A 16,122-nucleotide genomic window follows, 5' to 3' on the forward strand; every position below is an offset into this window, starting at 1 on the left:
ACCACATGTATAATATACCTGTATACACATTCTCAATTAGTCAACCTCTTGTATACTTCTCTTTATATATTTTCTGGGGGGTTTTTAGTGCTTCAAATTTGGCCTTGAATGCTTAATCACATCAACACCTGAGTTTTTCCCAGAGTGGGACTTCAACACACCTGGCAGTGTTCTCTATGTATTGTCAATATTTGAAGTTTTGCTAGCCTGCAGGAAGGTACATCAGGAGAGTGCTAGTTGTTGTCCTCATTTCCAGTACTAAGGTGAATTTTCAGGATAATGAATGATAAGACGACGAGACAAAAGAACAACTGTCCCTGTCTGATTTGGTGCTTTCCTATACCAGAGACCACGTAAGTGATAGAACTATTCCATTTTTCTAGTTAGAGTGAAGCAGATGTTTTATAGATCTCCCTTTTGGCAAGTCACTATGGCAGAAGTTATTTGGTTTAAAATCAACAGAGATTAATCTAAACTAATCTCTGTTTGAGATTTCAGTGAATCTTCATAGAAGCATCATATTTCCCATGCACAGAGACAGGTAGGAGATTCCTCTGAAAATGACTGAGTAATCATTTCAAAACAAGGGTTCAGTACCAAAGGACATATAAAATTGAACATGGAAACTGAAAACAGCAGAAGACAAGGTACTATTATGGTAGCAAGCTTTACTTGATTTAATTGACAGAGGAACTAAATACAGATTTAGTTGCTGATACAAAATGATCTTCAAATTATAGGTCCCACCACTGTCTCTTTCAGACAGATGGACTCACTGCATCTGTTATGTGTTAGATTTGTTGAACCTCTTCCCAAAAACGTTGAAATGGCTTTTCCTTCCAGTTTGTGGAAGGAATATGAAGCTACCGGATTTTTTTTTTTCATTTCAAGGTGAAAATATTATGGCTTTCTTTCTAGCAGTAAGAACCACATACAAATAAAATTAGTGCTAACACATCTTTTACATTTAGAACTTCCTCAGTATTTATTTAGACATCATAACTTTGCTTTTCTCCCCCACAGGGAGCAGCTTACAACAGCATTCTTCCCTCATCCATTTTAACCTCAAACAAACCTAGGAGGTAGAAGAGCTAGATTCAAGTAAGAGGCCAACAAGATTTTGGGGATGTAAGCTTTCAAGAGTCAAAGTTCCCTTTGTCAGAGCTTAGGCTCTCAAGCTTCTGCCTTGAAAATCTTATTGGTTTCTAATGTGCTACTGAAAAATCTAGCTCTTCTACTGCAGACAAACATGGCTACCCTCAGAATCTAGGTTAGGCTGAAAGAGTGACTGGCCCTAAGATATCCAGTAAATTTCCATGGCAGTGTGAAGCTTCAACACTGGGTCTCCAGATCCTAATCCAACACTCTAAATCTAATTATTTAAACTTGTTCATTTTATATATCACTTTGATTGTGGTGGGTTATTGTTAAAGGAAATAATTAAAAAATATTAAAAAGGTCTTCCTTTCCAATAATGAGTGGTAACAATGTTATTGAATTGTTTTTAATTAACAAAACATATACAATAACATATACTCAGAGTTAAACAATGCAGAGTTAAACAATATAGATGCCAGCCACAGATGCAGGCGAAACATCAGGAGAGAATGCTACTAGAACACGGCCATACAGCCCGGAAACCACACAGCACCCAAATTACGACAAATCATTTTAATGATTGTTTTTTTGTTATTGTGCTGCTGTGATGTTTAAGTATTAAATCATTAAAATATCTCACACTTATCTTAAAAACTATTCCCTCCAGGAAGGAGCTCATCATGCCTTGGTTATACACAGTTATTTATAATGGATTGATTAATCATTCCTTTAGAAACCAAATATTACTAAAATTGACTGATGAGTCTGTTAGCATACCAGGCTATAAGGAGGACTGCCTAGCTCATACTGTTGCTTCCTAATGAATGGTAGCAATCCTCCTATATTTTAAAAGCTTCCCTAGAGACAAGAGAGAGCTATCATTGACTAGGTTCAAGTTGCAGCAGAGCAATCAGGCTGCCAATCAGAAAGAGCTAGATAAATAATAGTACAGGGAACAGATTGCTGTGGGATGATACAAAATCTCCTTTCAGGGAGACTGAATGAGCACCTACTAGCAACAGGTTTCACCTGTCATTACTGCCATTGCAGCAGACAGAACCACACTACTTCAGGGCTTAAAAAAACCAGTCACCTCCTGCTTAAGCTAGGTATTTCTATCACATTTTTATAAACAATTCTTTTTCCTTCCACATTTTGGCAATCTCCTCTTTTTCAATTTTCTTAACATTCTCAGAGTCATACCTTTCCTCCATCATAACTTCATCAATAGTCAGGGACTATTTCATTTCTTTTTATATGATGTCTAACAGCCCTATCCAAAGTCTCTTGAGTCAAAGAGTGTAAAGGTGTAATTGTGTTTAGGATAAAACTGTGGTTGTTACAAGCACTTCATAAATATTAACAATACTTATACATTATTAGACAACCATTATATCTTCAATTATTCTGATAAATTCCTTATTCCCCTGATCAGGAGTGGGGGGTGAGGGTGGTGAGAGAGGGAACCACATTCAGTTCTTGCATGAAATAATCTTTGTGGAATTTACATCAAGTAGTCACTTTCTGAAACATTGCAAATGGTTGATGTGTTGTGGCTTTTCCAGAAGTACTTTTCAGAATTCATTTTAGCACTTATCTGGTTAAACATTCTAGTCAAGTTTCCCATTGCTAACTTTTGCTTATTGATCCCTTTCCCAGATGAGTACCCACATGACTCAGAGAAAGTGCCTTTTCAGTTTTGACTTCTCTCTCTTTGCAAGTGGTGTATAAGCAGTTGCAACAACACATTTGGCAGTGATCTTTTCAAGCCTTTATTGTTTCCAAATCAAAAAGTTGTCAAAGTTGCCAGTCTGAAAAGGAAGGGGCAGATAACAATGCTTTTGGAATACTAACCACAGAACTTTATTGAAGTTCCTTATACTAAATATCAGCATTGCAGGGCTATTAAAGCCGGAAAATTGGAGCAGGTGAGATAAAAGGAATGTACATTTTATTCCTATAGTTTAGATGGCAAGTATGTGTATTTTTAAGTCACTGCTTTTCTGCTGTACCTCTGGGGGGCGGGGAGACAGAACCATATGGCTGAGATAGTAAATGAAGACAAGGCTGACATGATTCCTCACTTTCACCTCTTCTGTCTCACCCCTGCTCCTGATCTCCTATAGATTAATAGAAGGAAGAGTCCTGATAGGTGATAAAGTGGCTAGCAGAGATCTCTGTCATTCAATGTGTAGCTGGAACATGTGTAGCTTACCTGCTGTTGTCCCATAGGAGAAAGCCTGTAATTGTTTGTGCCTGTTAACCTGCTGAAATGTCTTTCAATTTATGCCATAGCTCTGCACAAAAAAAATCAGAACTATGAGCATTTCACTGAAAATTGGTTGTAGCGTTTGTAAATCTGATTTAATAAGGCGTGAGGCAGTTCTTTCATATTGGAAGTCTTGCATTTTCTGCATGGTAATGGGTTTACAGCCTGGATCACATGGGTCTCCAGGTCTGGTAAAGTGTTACATTGTGCTTGGTCTTGTAGGAAACCGAATCCCACTTCAGTTTGCATAGTTTTTTCAGGCTGGGTTAACTGTAACTACTAACTGCTACAAATGAATTGTATTGGAATTCCTCTAAGTGTATAACTGTACAATACACCTGACACATGCCACGTGCAATCAGACTTGCAGTCAGTCCTAGACCAGGAGAAGTCACCTTAAAAACCACTTGTTCACTTAGCACTGTGAAGGAGTGCTGTAAGGAGTGAAAAGGAGCTCTGAGTTTCCCTGTCACCCTGCTTTTACCCCCAGAAAGGATGGAAGCAGTGGAGGGGGTCTTTTTGCCCCTTTTCTCTGAATCCACACAGCTGGTTTCCATATACGAAAGACAGCGTTGCAGAAATGATGACTGTCCCATTGTCATAACCTCTGTGGAAAGTGAGACGGACTTTCCCAGCTGTGATTCCTCTAGTGCTGGAATGTAAAGTATCAAAGGTCAGTGGCTATTCCAAAATATGATAATTGTTCTCTTGAAGCTTTTTTTTGTGGCATCCTTACTGTAACCCCCTGGAGTTTGTGACTGAACAGCTTGTACTACACAGGACACGATGTTGCATGAAGGCTAGGAAAGAAGCAAAGGTACAGAATTCAGTGTCTATAAGGATGGCAATGCAGTTAAAGCAAAGGGTTTTAGGGCTATCATAACAGCTAAAGGAAGTTCTCCCATCATTCCTACTCAAGTTTCCTTTGGACACTCCTAATAGGTTAAGTAATGGAAATATCAGACTTAAGAATATTGACAGTTTCACCCAGTATAGTGTTCCATTCGCATTTATGTATTTATTTGCAGCATTTTAAATTTGCCTTTCTCCCAAAAGGGATTCCAGGAGATTACAATGTTAGTCAAAAACCATAAAACAAAACTATACATTCCTTCACATTCTGCATGAACAGAGACCAACCCTGAACTTTTGCTCACTTTTCATTTTGCTTTAAATCACCTATGAGTTAATAAGAAAGACTTAAACCACTTGACTTGTCAAAGTCTCTCAAGAAAGCTAATTCAGTGGCAGGCTCAACTTTCAAAGACTTTTGGGAAACAGACAAGATATTGGAGGAAAGCAAAACTGAGTTGGGGGAAAAATAAACTAGCATCTTAATTTGGTGAAGGAAAGAAGCCTTCAAGACCGGTGGATGAATAAGTAACAAGTGATGTATATGTGATCAAAGGGTTTTTTGCACCCTAGGCAAACTGACTTTTGTACCTTCCCCGCCAATAAACACACTCACACAAACTTAATGAAAAATTAACTGTGTCATTTTATGGCTGCAATCCTAAACATGCTTACCTAGGAATAAATCTCATTGATGACAGTGAAATTTACTTCTGAGTAGGCATGATAGACATGTGTAAAAGGAATACTGGTTCACAGGGGCGTACCACCCAGGGGAACACATGAGGTCAAATGTCCCTGGACTGCAGCCATTTAGTTATGTGGGGGGTGGAAAATGGCCCCCCACACCCCTGGTCCATTAACTGACTTCAAGACCTGGTGCAAAAAAAGTTGTTTGGTCGAGGTCAGGGATAGTGGCTGCCCATACATGGGGCAAACTCAGATTTTCACCGGGCTACATTTTCCATAGATATGCCTCTGCTGGTTCGCCTTGCTCCCTGTCCTGCACCCCAGATGCCAGGGATTGCCTGTGGTCCTCTAACTCTTTAGATGCTCCCATAGCTCTGGCACCATAGAAAATTACCTAATTTTGACCAGTGAGGGGCTGTCCCTCTAGTAGCATTGTGGCTACTAGAGACCGTTTTAAATAAAAAGTGGTTATATGTTGGAGCAGCCCTCCCATGATTTTTCCTTCATGGGCAGGAAAGCCTCCTGTCCATCTTACCCAGTGTTTCTAAAGAAATATGATCAATGTCAAGCTTTATTCCACAGAATAGCACAATTAACTGTAGAACTGATATTTCTTGGGTTCAATATATTTCTTGGGTCTTGAACCCAAGAACTAGGTAATTGAGCACTAGGTAATTATTTCCAACAAGGAGGTTACTCCTGGAAGAGTTGCAATACCCATGTTAAGCTGGTTCTCAAAATTATCATTGCATTCAAGCACTTCAAATGTTACATAACTGCCACCACAGGTCTCCAGATAAATATTCCTCTGCGCTCTCTGTCTCTTTCACACTGCCAACAACCAACCTAAGCATAACATGAAAACCAACTGTATGACTGGCCTGGCTCTCTGAGCCTACAGTGACCAGAACCAATGGAACCTGGTGCCTCTAGCTCCTCCTCTTGGTGGCCCTGGGCAAGCTGGTTTCTACACACGGCAGGTTTGCCAACCTCCAGGTGGCACTTGGAGATCTCCTGCCATTACAGTTGATCTCCAAGCAACCAAGTCAGTTCGCCTGGAAAAACTGGAAGGTGGACCCTAGAGTCTATGGCATTATACCCTGCTAAGGTCCCTCCCCTCCCCAAGCTCCACCCCCAAATCTCCAGATATATCCTAACCCAGAACTGGCTATCCTACAAACAGTTTTTCCACTGCTCCTGCCAATACTTTTTTTGTACTGGCCCTTCTCTTGTGCCCTTATCATCATGCTGACAGGAAGGAACTTAGTAGCTAAAGCTTTTCCCATCACTTTATCCCCATGCTGTGAATTATTAAATTGCAGCATATCAGTTTGCTGTTCAAGGCATAAGAGCAGAGTCAATAAAAAAGTTGGCAGTTCTCATTTTGACCAGTCCCTTAGCCTCACTGTACTTCTGCTTCCTTAATGAACAGAATAATTCCAGAGTTACTTCTTTCTAAATGCACTGAAGTAAATGGGTTTAGAAAGGCGTAACATTGTGCATAACTGCATTTTAACTGCATTATATGGTGTGTGCAAAAGGTTGTTAACCCAAATAAATGATTTTGAAATATATTCCATTTGCAGAATTATTTTGGAATGTATTTCATTTGCAGCATTAAAAAGGCTTAATAAGCTGTCCATATGCAGAAGGCATGTTTATAGACCTAAAGGTCAGGTTGATGATAAATTGTAGAGTCCAAAGGAATTGCAGTTGTTTGTACAAACTGAACTTTTGGTTTGCCAAAAGCCTTGCAGCCATTTTTCTGAATATTGCTTATCTCAAAGAAAAACGGAGTATGTTCCAAAATCAAGTGGGAAACTGATAATGGAAATAAGTGAGATTTTCTTTTTTTAAAATGCAGAGAAATTATAGTCACATGTTGCTGTTCTGTGGAAAATCATTCCTCCCTTCTAACCCCCCTCAATGGTCAGTCTCAAGGGGCCATTCCTCCTTCCCTGGCTCACTTTGTGCTTCATGTCAGCAGCAACAAATAACCCCTTTGCATGGACTTTTATATTATTATTAGCTTTTATTTGGAATAAAATTGAATAAAAATAACAATATCATAAAAATAAAAGTTACAATAAATTAGTATACACAAAGAGAAACATATAACTTAAAATAAAAACTATTGGTTAAACAAAATTTCTATTGGTTAAACAAAAAGGTTAGCTAAATAAAGGTTAGCTACCAATTCACAAGTGAGATCAGAGTTATCCAACAGGAAAAGAAGTCTACATGAATCAATCATTTCATTAGATATCAGGGAAAACATATTGGAATATTTTAGTCTGACTTTTTCAGTCTTAGGGCAACAAAACAATTGATGCATCAAAGTTTCAATTTGTCGTTCATTACAAGAACACAGCCTTTTGCTCATTTCTATGTTATTAAATCTGCCATGTAATATAGCAGAGGGAAATAAATTGAAGCGAGAAAGTGTGAGTTCTCTTCTCTGCTTAGGATTTGTTAAAAGATGCAAGTAATAAGCCATCCTATTTTGATGGAAAGGAATTGAAAGGTGTAGAGGTGAACAGGTCTTCCTAGCAGCCCTGGTCAAATTGATCCATTTTCTTTCTAAGAGTTTTTGTCTTAATAAATTATAAGATTCTAAACAGAATAGAAGGTAAAGAAGAGAGGTAAACCAAGCGATTCAATCTTTCTTTCAATTAAAGAAAATCATGGATTAGCCTGGGAGTCAGATAGAAGTAGGTAAACCAGAGAATGCTCGTTTTGTGAAAAATGCTAACAGAGCCAGAAGTTAAAAGCTCTCGACCAGGCCTTATAAACTAATGAATTTTGACCCAGTTTTAAGTAGAAGGATGCAGTTTGGTCATCCCATAATTTTTCCAGATAAATTTAGATTGAACCGAATTCCGGGAATTGTCAACTAGTAACCAGACGGGAACTCCATATAGTAATTGCGTTTCTGTCTTTGCGTTAAAGATTTTTAATGCTGCTGGAATAAAGGAATGATCCTTTCAAAAGAAAAAAAACATACAATAGCAGAATAACTGTTAGTAACAGCTGCAATATCAGCTTTTTAATGGGGTAACCAGGAAAGGTTGTAAGAAAAGAGGATTTCGAGATATTTATATCGGTTGACCTGCTCAACTAGCCCAATTATATTTTTTGTGATGTTTTGTGATGTTTAGCTTTGCACCGGGTGCATGCAGGTGGGGGTGGAAAATCACCCCCACCCCCTTTCCCTCTCACCCCGCCCTGCCTTGCCAGGCCTGGCCTCGCCCCACCAGCCTGGCTCATTTTCAGCGGCAAAAAGCTGTTTTCTGCCGGCAAAAAAAGGTAAGTGGGGGCAGGGGCGCCTGGGCACCATTTTGGCCCGGGCTCCATTTTCTCCCCTTACGCCCTTAATTATGTGATTTTGCACTGTTTAACATATCACGTTAATACTTACGCTTTGCTTCAGTTCTGTTTTTTAGTTCTGTCTTTGATTTCTACAAATAAAATCCTGGTGCATTGTTTATTGAATCTCCCATTTTGTAAATTGTAGTGACTCACTTGGTGCAATCTGTCTTGAGTCCCTGTGAAAAACAAAGACTCAAAATATAAGTAATGTAAAAAAATGTATTTCTTTACGTATTAGTAAAAATGTTGGTACTCTGCACTGAACCAGACTTTGGCCTGGGAGGGCAGGATATAAATTGAATGACATAAAATAAATGGATAAGCTAGAAATGACCTGGTAGCACATAATATACACAGGAATTGTTAATAGCAAGAGTTACACAGTCCAAAAAGCAGATACACAGGTAAATCTGAAAATAAGATTACTGAATATTTCCATTTGTCCTACCTGGGGAACTGATGTAATTAGCTTTCTCTCTCTCTTTCTCTCTCCCCTCCCCCCCCCCACTTGAAATTATCCTGCTGCTTTGGACAATAGGAAGAAAAAATACCCAGAGCCAACATCCAAGAACATCCTAACTCTTGACAGAAGGCCTTGTAACGGCCAAGATTTTTTTGGCGTCTATTTCTTCATGCTCTCAGTTCAGCCCCTGCCACGCTTTACTCAGCAAAGTCCCACTGACACTCCAAATTAGGTTAGAAGTGCACTATGCTTTTGGCTGGCTCATATTTCAGTATGCATGGACTCAGCGCCATCTGTTGGCAAATTCCTCTCACAACTGCTGAGAAATCTTACTTGGATTTTTAAAGGGTTTAGCTGTGGACCAGCACAGCTACCTATATCTACTTTGAGAATATCAGAATTTAGCCAATAAAGAGGAACTTCAACTAAATGGAAACAAACATCGGAATGTCACTGAGTAAAACTGCCACAAAGTGACTCACATTGACTCTTTAATTATTACATCAACTAAATAAATCTTTGCTCATTGTTAATATAAGGAGCACAACATTCACCCCTTGTTCTTGGCTGTTTAAGGGACCTGTGCATTCCTTTTGGCGTCCAAAAGATATCTGACTAACTATTGGTTAAATTTTCTATTTGATGGCCTTTTCCTCCCAATATGCCAAGAATGCAAGGTGATGCTAGCCACACTGTGCACCCAGTGAACCAGCCAAGTGTTGATGAAGAGGCCTTAAGGCCTAGGGGTGTCAAACTCGCGGCCCTCCAGATGTTCATGAACTACAACTACAAATGGAGCCCGGGCCAAAATGGTGCCCAGGCGCCCCTGCCCCCACTTACCTCCCAACATGAGCATTGGCTATACTGGCAAGGGCTGATGGGAAATGTAGTTCATGAATATCTGGAGGCCCGTAAGTTTGACACCTGTGCATGGCAGCTCCTTTCAAAAATATTCAGTGATGAAGAGTTCTGGAGAATTCAAAATTTCAACACATTGAGGTGCTATTTTAGTTGCTCTTACTAAAGGGTTACCACATGGCTTTTGTTTTTCAGTAATGAGAGGATCTTATCATTCAACAGCTTTTGCAAACATTAAAGTGACTTGGAATCCTTCATGAGAATGAATGGAAAGCCCACTAAGACTTCATCAATAGAAGGCATTTCTTTATCAGTGAACTGATCTGATCATGAAACATTTCACAAGACTGTAGCTAAAATTGTATTTATTAAGTTTCCTGTCCCATTGAAATAAAGCGAATTTAACTTTTTAAAAAAACTGAATCCAAGCAGCCTAAAGTCTTTTCTAGTCCATTAAAAACATATCCCAGTTATCTGATCAAAAATATGTCCTTATATGGCAGAAACCATTGATACACTTATTTGAGAATAAGTTTCAGTGTACTCAGTAGGGCCTGTTTCTGGACAAATGTGCACAGAAGAAGCTTCAAGAATCACTATCATGTAAAGATTTGCTTCTGCCTAGCCTAACTGTGCCTCATATTAAATTAACTTTTTAAGTGGGTAGCCATGTATATCAAAATTTGAGCCCAGGAGGACCTTAAAGACCAACAAAAACTTTTCTATGGTATAAGCTTTTGGTGAGTCAAACATCCACTATTAAAGGAAGGTGATAGAAAACAGAGTGCTTAGTTCACTTTGCAAATGCTCTTCTCATGAGGCTTATGGCAGATGGCGTTGGCCTAGTCTCGTGGGAAAGCCCCTGTGTTATGCCAGTGAAAGTTGCCAAGGCTTAGGCACAGTGCTTATATGGAAGGAAACTGAGCAGTTACCATCATCCCCATTAGATTGTGGAGAGGAGCAGAGAGATGTTTCATCATGGCTGTGAATTCCAAGAAACTAATTTTAAGGCTAAACATGGCTGTGAGTTCTATTCAGTCATGCACAATTGGTCCAAACCACTGTTGACTCATGGCATCTGACACTGTCACAAGCCTTACTGAGCCACTGATACATACAAGTTGCCATCAGTGAACTCGTTTAGAGACACCAATGTGTTTAGAGACACAAGAGCAAATGTATTTGAGGGGACAAAGCCAAGGGACTATTTGTGCTTTTTTAAAAAAACAAAAACTTCTGGAGATGCACAAGTAAAGCAAGACATTAAGATTCAAGCCCTTTTATTTGTAAATGTTTATATAGTGTATATTAGTTACCCACAAAAAATCAAAAAGGATTAGAACAATACAGAGAATATATAATAAATCAGGAAACCGTTTAGAACTGAAGAAATGGAATACCAATATAAAAGCACGAGAAAGTAGGTCAGTCCCAATCCCAATAAACTCAGTTTGAATTCCATGACTGTAACTAAGAGAATAGTTATTTACATCTTGACATCTTATATTTACTATGAGAATCAACAAGTCTTAAATATCTCTGAAGATCAGCCTAGTGGGAAATTGTGAGCCTTGCATATATGTTTTATGAGTCTACCCTTGTGATAATTAGGAGCATAGCTCATGGCAATGCTGTAAAAATTTAACAGCACAGTTTGGAAAGAGAGGCATTTGTTAGGAAGAAAGCATCTCATAAAACCTTCTTGCTATGAATGTTTTGGAGAGAAAGTGGGAGAGCTCAAGACACTAAGCAAGTGACATGAGGAAGCCATCTCACAATGCTCACGTTGTCACACTTTGCATTCTGGGCTCTGATTTTCAGTGGTGTTTGGGATTAACATCTGGGTGTCACATTCTCATTTCAGTTCTTCCATGAATTCCTGTTCCAGAAATGTCACAAATACAGCTCTCTCTAGCACGGTCTTTCCACCATGGTCCTCCATCCACATTTCAGCACTGCAGCAACCTCATGAGATAGATTAGGCTGCGAGAGGGACTGTTCCCCAGCAACCCAGTGAGTTTCATGGTGCACTGCATAGCTGAACTCTGCTCTCCTGGAGGCTGGTCCAACATTCTTCACACCACACCACACTGCATCTTGAATGCTTGTTCTCTCCCGCCTCACCTCAATGGAAGGAACACCGCTGTCAATTAGAGATGCCTTTTCAATAATTTATACCAGGGATCTGCAACTTGCGGCTCTTTCTGCCTTATACTGCGGCTCCACATGGCCTGGAGGTCAGAGAGTAGCATGGGCGTGTCCCTCCAGCCCTCCACAGCAGCGCTGGAAGGAAAGGTGACTCGAGGGGCCAAACCAGAGGCAGCTCCATAGATCTTTGAGGCTGTGGAAAACGGGTTCAAATGGCTCTTTGGATGGTAAAGGTTGCTGACCCCTGATTTATACCAATTGAAAGGCCAGCGTTGGGGGGAAAAAGTGACTATCTACTCTCCGTATCTACTCTCAAGCATGTGTCTTGCACAATTGCTGTGAATATTGCAAAAGTTTCTAGTTATGTTTTTCCTCCATGCAATTTAGCAAGCATATAATTCCAAAATGTAAAATAATATCTTTTATATTTTTAGAAGGTGTTGGGTAGGACTTTTCAACTACGGTACATACAGCTTATTTTAATGTAATCCACAACTGAACTCAGCCTGTGAAAAACTTGTGTGGTAACTCTCCTTTATGATTTTGCATCAAGACTCTGTAGTTTTAATTGACATAGAAAGTCAAGCAGTGATACTCTCCTGGTATTTCCATGCTGGAGGAAGCTATACCAGTTGAATATTTATCACAGTGTTAGAAAAAAGGAAACATATGTATTGGTTATAGTTTAAGAATATTTTAAGGAACTATTGGCAATGGTATGGCATGCTGTTTTCTATATTGTTCACTATCAGCCTTTGGAAACTGATTAGGAGAACCAAGTTTTCTGGGGCTCCAGATGACACTCATCTCGATGCAATGTTTTTTAATTAACTTTCAACTGCACTAAAAGGAAGGAATGCAAAATAACATTTGATTTCACCCAGCCTGGTAGTAATTCACGATAAGCTTTTGAAGTCAAGAGGTGCTTTACATCAGTCTCAGTGTATAATATCATTTTTAAAAACCCCGAACCTTAAGAACTGAACGAAAGCTCAGCCTCTGCCTCAGCATTCTGCAAACTGGAAGAAATTTAGCCTCACATCATGCTTACCACTTTTTCTTCTGTAGGACCAACAAATATGGATACAGATGTTAAGGCACCTTAAACCTGAGAAGCTTGTTTCTAAGCAGACCTCTGTTTCATAAAATAATAAAGTGGGTCTCCAGAAAGCTCAGTCCTCATTGAAATGCTCCGATCGCCCTTTTTGCTCCGGTAGTAGCAGACTATCCTGCGACAATACGGCTCTCTCTACTCTGCCTATTGGGTAAGCTTGAGTAGCTCTTCTATCTGTGGCAGGCCTGCCGATCCGTGTCTGAGGGTTCAGGATTCAGTCATTCGCCAGATGGTAACGCCAGATGGTAACGCCGTCCGGGATCACGTCCGGGATCACGTCTATTCAGAAATAAGGCCAATACAGTTTACTGTGATCAACCCCTCTGCAGGGGTGTCTTGCACAGTCGAAACTGTGCTGCTTGAACAATATAGGAAAGTGTTTTCTTCCAAGGGGCGAGAGCCCCCCAGTCACGTTCGCCCAACGCTTTAAGCAAAACCCGTAATTTAAATTCGATATATATAGGATTCCAAAGAGCGGGGCGGGGCGCTTGGGGGGCGGGGCTCCGCTAGGTCACGCCCCAAGACATCCGTGCTTCTCTGCTTTGTTTCGCTCAGCCCAGCTCAGCCGGGAAGCGGGACGTGTGATTGACACGGGCCAAAGTTATCCCGGAATAAAGGCAGCACGCATGTGCAATCACACCGGATGTGAACATGCCCTCTTTACTCCCCCTTCTCCGCCTCCTTCACCCGGGAGTACACTTTGTAAAAGGGTCGTACCCGTGCCGAGCCGTTCCAAACCAGTCCAAATCCCGCCGCGGCCCGCGCAGCCGGAGAAAACGGGAAGGAGGCGACTAGTGGACAATCCCCCCCGCTTCCTAAACACGTCTTCCCTTTGCATAACGCTTTCGGCTCCAGTAGCACCAATGAACTGAACGGGGTCAAACCCGTTCTAGTCCCAAAGTAGCTTTTCTCGCACGAGTTGCCTGGGTTGGAGGCTTCATTGCAGTTTCTCCCCCTCCGCCCCGCCCCAGTGACGCTTTTGCCCGGGAGGCCTGTTGAGTGTTTGGGCGGGCGGGCGGCCGGGGGTTGAGAGGTCAGGGGGCAGCCATGGATTTTCGAGGGAAGAAGTACGAGCGGGGCAGTAACTGGTCCGACCCGGAGGTGGTGGAGCTGCTGCACTTGTGGGCTGACGACTCGGTGCAAGCGGAGCTGGAGAGCTGCCTGAGGAACCAGCATGTCTTCAACCGGATCGCCGAGGTGCTGCGGGACAAGGGCATCCACCGCACCGGCGACCAGTGCCGGGAGAAGATCAAGAAGATGAAGCTGGAGTACCGCCGCATCAAGGACAACAGCAAGACCCCCCGCGGGGGCAGGACCTGGAAGTTCTACGACGTGATGGATCGGGTCCTAGCCTGCCGGCCTGCCCTTGCATACAGCGCCTCCAACAGCAACAGCCTCACGGCTCAACAAGTGCTCCAGGGAAGTATGGTAGAAACCTATCATCCCCATTTGGCCCCCTCGGGGATGCCCTTTCCCCACTCTCAACCCCCGGAACTGATGGAGATCAAATGCGAGGAGGTGGATTCGGAAGAGCGGTGCTTGACGCCAGAGCCTCCACCTTCTCTCACTTACCAGCAGGTGGGCTCTGCTGAGGAGCCGGAGATAGAAAGGGCCTTTCTGACTAGGTCCCAAAATGACTCGCCCATCTCCAGGGTGGAGATTCCCATTGAGACAAGTCTCTCGCCTTCAGGTAGGACCATCTGGCCCTGTATTCCAGCCTCTCCGCTGCCCTTCGGAGAGATTACGCCAAGGATGGATGGTTTTTTATCTGGGCAAAATTCCAGTGGGCTCCTATGCTGAAGGGGTGCCTGTCCCTGCTGCACCTCATGAGTTAGGCCACTCAACCTTGTGTTCGTCTAGGTGATGTGGAGAGACCCAGCTTCACCCTGCGCTGATCTGGGTGATGTGCAGCCTGGTTTTGCCCTTGATGAAGGAGGAGCCTGGCCACAGTAGTGTTAGGTTTTTCTCTGCTGGCCTGACAAGAAAGAGCAAGGCAGTACCCAACTTTGTTCTTCGCTAAACCTGACACGATATGGTCAGGGAGGAGAGGTGCTGGCACAGCAGTGGCCTTGCATCATGGCCTCAGCCCAGCTGGCAAAAAGGAGCGTGTTGGCTTTCCCCTTTGCTGGTCCAGGGAAAATGAGGCTGAGGAGGTGAAGCATACACACACAGCAGTGCCTGGCTTTGCACTGCCAGCCCAGGTGCAGTGTGGCTAGTGAGGAACAGCTTGGGGATAATGGTGCCCAGTTTTGCTCACTGTCAGCTTGAGTGCAGCGTGGCCGATGGGGAAGAGCACTGAAGCACCCTGTTCCAATCTGGCAGAGGCGTTCCTCCCATTGGGCAAAGTGGGCAGCAGCCCAGGGCGCCACCTTGTGGTGGGCGACAAAATTGCAGGTTCGTTTGTGGGGGATTTTGTATTTTCAGTGTTTTTTCCCCTTTTTGGCCTGCAGGGGGCGCATATTTTAGTCTAGCAGCACAGAAATTTCAGGGATTTTTTGGGAGATTCTCCTGATGATATGACCTGGGTTTGGTGAGGTTTGGTTTAGGGAGTCCAAGGTTATGGATTCCCAAAGGGAGTGCCCCATCCCCCATTGTTTCCAATGGGAGCTAATAGGAGATGGGGGCTACACCTTTGAGGGTCCATAACTTTGGAGCCCCTGAACCAAACTTCACCAAACCTGGGTGGTATCATCAGTAGGGTCTCACGAAGATACTCTGAAATTTTGGAGCTGCTTTCTTAATAATTGCACCCCTGACAACAGGCACCCCCTAAATTTCCCCAGATTCTCTTTTTAAATCCATTCCTTTCCTGCCAATGCTTGTTTTCTTGCTTTTATTCTCTCAATGCCTAATAAAGGTTGTTGTTGTTGTTATTAAATCCACCCCCTTCGGCATGGATTTAAAGGGAGAATCTGAGGTCCCCAGTTTAAACATTGAAAGGGATGCTGTTTCAGGGTGGGGGAGAATCCACCTCAAAATAGCATCACTTTCAATGTTGTTTAAACTGGGGACCCCAGATTCTCCCTTTAAGGTGGATTTAAAAGGAGAATCTGGGCTCCCTAGTTTAAACACCATTGAAAATGATGCTGTTTGGGGGTGGATTCCAGCATCACTTGTTTAAACTAGGGAGCCCAGATTCTCCTTTTAAATCCACCTTAAAAGCTGGGGTCCCCAGTTTAAATAACATTGAAAATGATGCTGTTTCCCCCAATTGGGGGGACTGGATACAACACCATAAAATGTTTTCATAGCAGTAATAAA

The 16,122-nt window shown here is 42.1% G+C and overlaps 1 protein-coding gene and 1 long non-coding RNA gene across 2 annotated transcripts in view; one reads left to right on the forward strand and one right to left on the reverse strand.

Moving 5' to 3' along the window:
* Nucleotides 1-1,258: 1,258 nt before the first annotated feature.
* On the reverse strand, nucleotides 1,259-13,594 carry LOC125427045. Its single transcript, XR_007243629.1, has 3 exons — nucleotides 12,799-13,594; nucleotides 8,328-8,454; nucleotides 1,259-4,167 (listed from the first exon to the last, which is right to left on the reverse strand). It is a non-coding gene; the product is annotated as an uncharacterized LOC125427045 (long non-coding RNA).
* The window catches only part of LOC125427044 (probable inactive 1-aminocyclopropane-1-carboxylate synthase-like protein 2), a 31,387-nt gene continuing 28,783 nt past the window's right edge, over nucleotides 13,519-16,122 (forward strand). Inside the window, exon 1 of the mRNA XM_048486023.1 lies at nucleotides 13,519-14,551. Coding sequence (XP_048341980.1) covers nucleotides 13,909-14,551 — 643 coding nt within the window. The 5' untranslated portion in view covers nucleotides 13,519-13,908. The remainder of the gene's footprint in view (nucleotides 14,552-16,122) is intronic.

The sequence above is a fragment of the Sphaerodactylus townsendi genome, linkage group LG02 (genome assembly GCF_021028975.2).
Source record: "Sphaerodactylus townsendi isolate TG3544 linkage group LG02, MPM_Stown_v2.3, whole genome shotgun sequence".
Taxonomy (NCBI): Eukaryota; Metazoa; Chordata; class Lepidosauria; order Squamata; family Sphaerodactylidae; genus Sphaerodactylus; species Sphaerodactylus townsendi.